Source organism: Thamnophis sirtalis, unplaced genomic scaffold, assembly GCF_051295495.1.
Source record: "Thamnophis sirtalis isolate CommonGarterSnake01/CBP01778 unplaced genomic scaffold, rThaSir2_p1.2 scaffold_7, whole genome shotgun sequence".
Classification (NCBI taxonomy): Eukaryota; Metazoa; Chordata; class Lepidosauria; order Squamata; family Natricidae; genus Thamnophis; species Thamnophis sirtalis.
Window position 1 is genome coordinate 95,308,106 of NW_028261387.1, and position 9,199 is coordinate 95,317,304.

General features: G+C 43.0%; 1 protein-coding gene across 1 annotated transcript in view; it reads left to right on the forward strand.

The window, feature by feature from the left end:
- Nucleotides 1–332: 332 nt before the first annotated feature.
- LOC148044798 (bactericidal permeability-increasing protein-like) overlaps nucleotides 333–9,199 on the forward strand; it is a 17,774-nt gene continuing 8,907 nt past the window's right edge. Inside the window, exons 1-4 of the mRNA XM_087720878.1 lie at nucleotides 333–412; nucleotides 505–599; nucleotides 2,381–2,521; nucleotides 3,914–4,028. Of these exons, the coding sequence (XP_087577004.1) occupies nucleotides 333–412; nucleotides 505–599; nucleotides 2,381–2,521; nucleotides 3,914–4,028 (431 nt within the window). The remainder of the gene's footprint in view (nucleotides 413–504; nucleotides 600–2,380; nucleotides 2,522–3,913; nucleotides 4,029–9,199) is intronic.

The window sequence follows — 9,199 nt, forward strand, 5'->3', positions numbered from 1 at the left end:
GCATTTATTCCTGTGCAGGGAGCCCTGGGCTTAACGACCACCAATGGAGTTCAAAATTTCTGTTGCTAAGCGAGACGGCGGCGAAGTGAATTTCGCCCCATGTTACAAACCTTTCTTGCCAGGGTTGTTAAGCGAATCACTGCAGTTGTTAAGTAAATAAGACGGATACGAAGTCGATCGGACTTCCCGTTGGCTTTGCTTGTCAGAAGGGCACAAAACGGGATCACGGGACCCTTCAACAGTCATAAGTACATGCCAGTTGCCAAGCATTTGAATTTTAATCATGTGACCACGGGGACACTGTGAAAAATGGTCATTGGAACATTGGAAAAATGGAACAGTCACTCAATGAACTGTATCGGATGCCCATCAGGGTGGATCGGAAACTTGGAGTTTCCTGGATGAAACAGTGGTGATCTTTTTTTCTTTTCTTACGATCAGATTCGAACGCGTGATTGGAGGTTGAATTAAGGACATTCACTTCCTTCTTTATCCCTTTTGTAGGGACAGAGATGGGGAAATGTGGGTTTTCCCTCGTGAGCCTGGAATGACATCTTACTGGCAAGTCATCCTGAAGAGGAGGAAGTCCTCCAAGATTGGTTTGGAGGAGATATAAAAACTTTCGGGGAGCCGAAAGGATCATTAGCTGATGACCAACGCTCGCATTGGCACCCAAATCAGAAGAGCCGTCCTGTAGGAATACAAGACCTTCGTAGTAAGTAATCTGATTCTGATTTGAATTGAATTCAATACTTTGCATGGGCATGCAATACTGAAATTTAATACTTTATTTGTCTAAATGTTATTAGACGCACGAGGAATAAATTTAATACTTTATTTGTCCAAATGTGATTAGATGCATGAGGAATAAATTCAATACTTTATTTGTCTAAATGTTATTAGATGCACGAGGAATAAATTCAATACTGTATTTGTCCAAGTGTGATTAGAGGAACGAGGAATAAATTCAATACTTTATTTTTCTAAATTTTATTAGATGCACGAGGAATAAATTTAATACTTTATTTGTCCAAAAGTTATTAGATGAACGAGGAATAAATTCAATACTGTATTTGTCCAAGTGTGATTAGATGAACGAGGAATAAATTCAATACTTTATTTTTCTAAATTTTATTAGATGCACGAGGAATAAATTTAATACTTTATTTGTCCAAATGTGATTAGATGCATGAGGAATAAATTCAATACTTTATTTGTCTAAATGTTATTAGATGCACGAGGAATAAATTCAATACTGTATTTGTCCAAGTGTGATTAGAGGAACGAGGAATAAATTCAATACTTTATTTTTCTAAATTTTATTAGATGCACGAGGAATAAATTTAATACTTTATTTGTCCAAATGTTATTAGATGCACAAGGAATAAATTCAATACTTTATTTGTCCAAATGTTATTAGATGCACAAGGAATAAATTCAATACTTTATTTGTCCAAATGTTGTTAGATGAACGAGGAATAAATTCAATACTTTATTTCTCTAAATATTATTAGATGCATGAGGAATAAATTCAATACTTTATTTGTCCAAGTGTGATTAGATGCACAAGGAATAAATTTAATACTTTATTTGTCCAAATGTTGTTAGATGCACAAGGAATAAATTCAATACTTTATTTCTCTAAATATTATTAGATGCATGAGGAATAAATTCAATACTTTATTTGTCCAAGTGTGATTAGATGCATGAGGAATAAATTCAATACTTTATTTATCCAAATGTTATTAGATGCATGAGGAATAAATTCAATACTTTATTTGTCCAAGTGTGATTAGATGAACAAGGAATAAATTCAATACTTTATTTCTCTAAATATTATTAGAGGCACGAAGAATAAATTCAATATTGTATTTGTCTAAATGTGATTAGATGCATGAGGAATAAATAGGATAGGATATAAAATAAGGGACAGGACAGGACAAAGTATAGGATAGGATAGAATAGAAAAGAAAAGAAAATATGGTGCGGTGCAGGACAGGACATGGATAGGATAGGATAGGGAAGGGATGGGTAGGCTAGAACAGAGCAGAGCAGAGCAGAACAGGATCACAGAATAGAATGGAACAGAACAGAACAGAACAGAATAGTATTACAGAACAGAACAGAATATTTCATTTGGCCAAGTGTGACTGGACACACAAGGAATTTGTCTCCATTGCAGATATTCTTAGTGTAGGTGACAAAACCACAGAGCAATAATACTCATAATAATGATATCAATAAGATTATTCATTGTTTGTTTCGTTTATTACAACTATAATAAGATATTGTCCCTCATTTCACGGTGAGGGACTCCTCTGGGTCACAACCTCTTGAACTCCCTGCAACATCCCAGGATCCTTATTCTCTTCTCTCCTAGGATTACTCCATGAGTGGCAACTACAACGGGCACCTAAGCAGGATGCTGTGGCTTCTTTTCCTGCCCATCTTCGAGGCTTGGCTCCTCCGAAGCCCACCGGAGGCCTGAAACTCCAAATCACCCAGAGGGGGCTGGTCTATGGTGAGTTTCCCCTTCAGGTCCTCACGGAGCGAGACTCACGCATGGCGCTAAATGTGCAAAAAAGGCAATGGCGTCATGGGAAAGAGGCCCATCGTGTCTTTTTGCCGTTGGCATGATGGTCATTGCATTCCTGATTCTACCTACAATCTTACAATAATAAAACAATACAATGGCAGAGCTGGAAGGGACCTTGGAGGTCTTCTAGTCCAACCCCCTGCCTAGGCAGGAACTCTATACCATTTCAGACAAAGGCTATCCAACTCTTCTTTAAAACCTCCAGTGTTAGAGCATTCACAACTTCTGGAGGCAACTTCTGTTCCACTGGTTGATTGTTCTCACTGTCAGGAAATTTCTCCTCGGTTCTAAGTTGCTTCTCTCCTTGATTAGTTTCCACCCATTGCTTCTTGTTCTACCCTCAGGTGCCTTGGAGAATAGCTTGACTCCCTCTTCTTTGGGGCAACCCCTGAGATATTGGAAGACTGCTATCATGTCTCCCCTAGTCCTTCTTTTCATTAAACTAGACATTCCCAGTTCCTGCAATCCTTTCTTCCTATGTTTTAGTCTCCAGTCCCCTAATCATCTTTGTTGCCCCTTCTCTGCACTCTTTCTAGAGTTTATACAATACAATACAATACAATACAATACAATAGCAGAATTGGAAGAGACCTTGGAGGTCTTCTAGTCACCCACCTGCCTAGGCAGGAAACCCTATACCGTTCCAGACAAATGGCTATCCAACATCTTCTTAAAGACTTCCAGTGTTGGGGCATTCACGACTTTTGGAGGCAACGTCTGTTCCACTGATTCATTGTTCTAACTGTCGGGAAATTTCTCCTTAGTACTAAGTTGCTTCTCTCCTTGATTAGTTTCCACCCATTGCTTCTTGTTCTGCCCTCAGGTGTCTTGGAGAATAGTTTGACTCCCTCTTCTTTGTGGCAACCCCTGAGATATTGGAAGACTGCTATCCTGTCTCCCCTAGTCCTTCTTTTAATATCCATCGCTAGATGGATAGAGATAGTTGATAAATACAATACAATAGCAGAGTTGGAAGGGACCTTGGAGGTCTTCTAGTCCAACCCCTGCCTAGGCAGGAACCCTATACCATCAGTGGAACAGAAGTTGCCTCCAGAAGTTGTGAATGCCCCAACATTGGAAGTCTTTAAGAAGATGTTGGATAGCCATTTCTCTGAAATGATATAGGGTTTCCTGCCTAGGCAGGGGGGTGGACTAGACGACCTCCAAGGTCCCTTCCAACTCTGCTATTGTATTGTAATCTGGAACACACCCGTGGAGCCCGTCACTCTCACTGTGTCGGTGCTGGGTTCAAAAGGCAACAGTAAGAATCTTAATCCTTGTTAACTCCTGACCGTAACCCTTGTTAACTCTTTGCAGCGAAGTCCGTGGCCATGGAGATGCTCCTGTCGCAACTGGAGAACGAGCCGATCCCAGATCAACACAGCACTTTCAACGTGCCCCAGTTGGGAGATCTCTCCGTGTCCTTATCAAAGTAAGCGTGCGCTCAGCTTGACCTCCTCTAGCCAAACACAGGTAGTCCTCTCGACTTACAATCACGACGGTGTCCAAAGTTGTTAAGCGAGGCGTTTGTTAAGTGAGCTTTTGTCCTCCTCCACCGCTGTTAAAGCGAATCACCTCCTCCTTTAGCAAGGAGGAGCTAAGTTCAATGTAAAGATGTTATCAATTTCTTATCTTTTTTCCAATATATTTTAGACTGTTTTTGTTAAAAATCTATGTATGGGTTCTGGGAAGTCGGGGGAGGGAAGGCTGGGGGGCAGGTTGGGGGGAGGGTGGGGGACGGATATATATTAGGTTTGACGAGGGGTGTTAGATTTTAATGTAATTTGATTCCACATGTATACTGTCTTCTCTTGTTTTTTCTTTAAAACTAGGATATGTTAAGTATATTGATATGGAAGCGGAAATACACCAATGAGAGGAGGATTGGGAAACAGAAGGGAGAAGAAAGATGGGAAGAGAGGGATAGGAGAGAGGAAGAGTGGGAAACAGAAGGTAGAAGAGAGATGGAAGAGAGGGATAGGAGAGAGGGTAAGGGGGGAAGATGAGGAGGATAAGGAGGAGTGGAATGTAGAGAGAGGAGAAGGAGAAAGGAAGGGGAAGTAGAGTAGAAAAGGATGATGGAGGGAAGAAAGGAGGTAGGAGAGAGGTAGAAGAAAGAGGTGTATGGAGAACAGAAGAGCTAATAATGGGTTTTTATCTTTCTGGGCATTGTTGACAAGAGGAACTGATGTAATTATTATTTAATACTATATGATACGGGCTATGTATAGTATACATGTGAGTGTATGTTATGAAAATGGATATATCTATATCTATATCTATATCTATATCTATATCTATATCTATATCTATATCTATATCTATATCTATATCTATATCTATCTATATCTATATCTATATCTATATCTATATCTATATCTATATCTATCTATATCTATATCTATATCTATATCATCTATATCTATATCTATATCTATATCTATCTATCTATCTATCTATCTATCTATCTATCTATCTATCTATCTATCTATCTATCTATATATATATATATATATATATAAATAAATAAAAGCGAATCACCGCAACTGTTGAGTTCATCCAGAGGCCTTCAGACTTGGCAACTTTAAGACTTGTGGACTTCAACTCCCAGAATCCTCCAGCCAGCTAATACGGTTGTTAAGTGAATCCAGCTTCCCCATTCGCTTGGCTCGTCAGAAGGTCAGAAAAGGAGGGGGGGGTCACGTGACCCTCCCCCCAAGACCGTCATAAATACAGGTAGTTCTCGACTTACAACAGTTCATTTAGGGACCATTCAAAGTTTCGAAGGGACGTAGGGCCATTTTTCACACTTAGGAGGACCACTCCCGGATCCACGCAGTCCCTTGGTTTACAATCAGAGGCTCAACACATGGTTCATAGTTATGACGGTCGCGGTGTCCTGCAAGGGTCACGTGGTCAGATTTTGTGACCTTTCCGACAAGCCAAGTCAACAGGGAAGCTAGACTCACTTAACAACCGGGTTACCGATTTAACGACTGCTGTGATTCGCTTAACAAACGAATCTTTTTGCAAGAAAAGTTTGCAAAACGGGGCACAACTCACTTAGCAGATTTCTCACTTAGCAACATAAACCCGGGGTTAAACATTGTGGTCATAAATCAAGGACTACCTGTGCGATGTTGCCAAGCATCCAAATTTCGATCGATGCTGCTATGGTCGTAGGGGTGAAAAACTGTCCCAAGTCCCTTTTTTTTTCAGTGTTGTTGTAATTCGAACTGTCACTAAATGAAGCGTCGTTAAGTCAAGGACTACCTGTACAATTTTGCTGCCTTAAATTCGAGCCTGGGAAATAGATTCTGGCATGTTTCAGGCAGAAAAAAAACAGCACTTCCTTTATAAATAGAGCTCGCATTTAACACCTGGCATTTGCAGAAATTCCCTTGAGCGGTGCGGTGGTTAGAGATGGAGCTCGCCTCACCGTTTGTGAGTTCGATCCCAGGTAGAGGCAGATATTTTTTCTCTCCAGCACACTGAGAATATATCTGCTGAACAAAACTGCCAACAGATGAAGAGATAATAAAAAAAGATTTAGATTGTGCAGAATAGATAGGTTGACGATGAAAATAAAGGATAAAGAGGAATCGGAGTAGTTCAAGACATGGAGAAGATTTTATGATTGGCTAGAGAAGATATAGAACCAGGACGATGCACTATTAAATGAAAAAGGTGGGGGGGGAGAAGGGGAAAACAGAAAAGAAAATATTAAAACATATAAGTATATATTCAAGAAGGAGATATAAAGGGGCGGGGGAAACATATCTAGGGTAGACTAGTGAAGGTAAGGGAATAAGAAATGATACTAAATTATATTTGGGCTGGCGGAAATTCCATCCCAAGGAAAGGTAAACTTGAGTTTTGAAATATACGCCAACAATAATGAAAAAGAAATGGAGGGAGGAGGAGAGAGAGAAAGGAAGACGGGGAAAGAAGAAAGAGGTAAGGAGAGGAGGATGGAAGGGAGGGAAAGAGGAAGGAGGGAGAGTAGGAAGGGGAAGAGCAGGAATAGGAGAAAGGCAAGGGAAGAAGGAAGGGGATTGAGAGGAGGAAGGAAGGGAGAGAAAGAGAAGGAGAGGGGGTAGGAAGGGGGAAGAGGAGGAGTAGGGGAGAGGTAAAGGAAGAAGGAAAGGGAAGGAGAGGAAGAAGGAAGGGGAAGGAGAGGAGAAGGAAGGGAGAGAAAGAGAAGGAGAAGAGGGTAGGGGAAGGGAAGAGGAAGAATATGAGTAGGAGAAAGGGAAGAGAAGAACGAAGGGGAAGGAGAGGAGGGTGGAAGGGAGAGAAAGAGAAGGATAGAGGATAAGAAGGGGAAGCGTAGGAGTAGGAGAAAGGGACGGGAAGATGGAAGGGAAGGAGAGGAGGAAGGAAGAAAGTGAGAGAAGGAGGAGAGAGGAAAAGAAAGGAAAACAAGGAGGTGTTACAAAAGGAGGAAGGGATGGTAACAAAGCAGCCAAATTGTACATTTATAACTTATTAAATGAAATAATAAATGTATAAGAATGATAAATCTAAAAGAAGAATACCAATGATGTGAATGTATACTTAAAATGGTAGGTAAGAGAATTTAAAAAAAATATTATTTGAAAAAACAACAACTCCGTATTGGTGACCAGGGAAGGGCATCTGGCCATTAAAACACTGGCCTAGCTCCAGACCTCGCAAGGGATTATTATGGGTTGTGAATGAAGAGGAATGCCATCAATGGGAGCTTTGGGAAATACGTCCTTGCGTGTTTAAGGGAGAAAACTTCCCACCTGCTGAGGAGCCAAGGTGGCGCAGTGGTTAAATGCAGCACTGCAGGCTACTTCAGCTGACTGCAGTTCTGCAGTTCGGCTGTTCAAATCTCACCGGCTCAGGGTTGACTCAGCCTTCCATCCTTCCGAGGTGGGTAAAATGAGGACCCGGATTGTTGTTGGGGGCAATATGCTGACTCTGTAAACTGCTTAGAGAGGGCTGAAAGCCCTATAAAGCGGTCTATAAGTCTAACTGCTATTGCTTTTGCTATTGCTGAGGTCTCTGTCCTGTTCTCCTTCCCAGCATCCAGCTCCAGGAACTTGAGGTGGGGACTCGGAGGCTTGTTTTGACCAAGGGACGGGCGTCCGGCTGGGCATCGAAATGCTCAGATCGCCTCAGGAGCAACTGGGAGATAAAGCATTTATTTGGGTAAGGGTTCTTTGTGGGGAGGGGTTGGGAGGGAGGAGTCCGTCAGGCAAGTTATGGGTTTGGGATTTACTGGACATATTACAGAATGATAAAGTTGGACGGGATCTTGGAGGCTTCTAGTCCAACCCCTGCAATCCACCTCCTCCTCCACCTCCTCCTCCCCCCTGCAAACCCACTATCTTCCAGCACTGATGATGTTCCCTAGTTGAAATGTCTGGAAAGAAAACCACCCAGCTCAGAGAACACCAAGGACCCCACAGTCGTCATCCTCCTCCTCCTCCTCCTCCTCCTCCTCCTCCTCCTCCTCCTCCTCCTCCTCCTCCTCCTCCTCCTCCTCCTCCTCCTCCTCCTCCTCCTCCTCCTCCTCCTCCTCCAACCCTGCTCCCTTTTAGCACTGATAAATGTTCCCTAGTTGGGTCATGAAATGTCTGAAAGAAAACACCAAGCTCAGAGAGCACCAATGATCCCACAGCTTCCACCTCCTCCTCCTCCTCCTCCTCCTCCTCCTCCTCCTCCTCCTCCTCCTCCTCCTCCTCCTCCTCCCTCCTCCTGCTCCTCCATGCCTCCTCTTCCTTTTGCTCCACTCCCAAACTTCACTCCCTTGTAGTACTGATGATGTTACCTAGTTGGGTTATGAAATGTCTGCAAGAAAGGAACCAAGCTCAGAGAGCACCAATGATCCCACAGTCCTCCCTCCTCCTCCTCCTCCTCCTCCTCCTCCTCCTCCTCCTCCTCCTCCTCCTCTTCCTCTTCTTCCTCTTCCTCTTCCTCTCCGCAAACCCCTCTCCCTTCTAGCACTGAAGATTTTAGCCAAGCTGGGTAATTGACCGATTCTCTCCACCCCCGTAGAGATGATAAGGGCACACTCCAGAGCGGCCTCGCTGTCTCCTCCGTCTCGGCCCTCCTTGCACTGGATGTGGATGATGGGGGACGCCCCTGGTTCAGTCCATCAGCTGCTCGGCCAACATTCAGGACTTCCAGTTGACGTTTTCTGGGTCCAACAGGTAGGCTGTCCTCATTTTCCGTCATTGTCGCCTCGGTCATCAAAAGTGAGCCCATTCCAGGAAATCGCAATTAGTCCTTGACTTACGGCCAGAGTCCGTTGCTAAGCGACACAGTGGTTAAGCGAGTTTTGCCCCTTGTTATGACCTTTCTCCGTTCCACCGTTGCTAAGGGAATCCCTGTGGTCGTTAAGTCACTAACATGGTTGTTAAGTGAATCTGTCTCCCTCCCATTGGCTCGTCACAAAAAGGGGAACCTAGGACCCCAGGACACTGTGACCGTCATAAGTGTGAGTAAATGCCAAGCTCCGAACGTAAATCAGGCGACATGGGGTTTCTGCAGTGGTCATCAGTGGACCTTGTCCCTTTCTTCAGGGCCGTTGTAACTTTGAACAGTGACTAAGTGGAATGTTGTAAGTCGAGG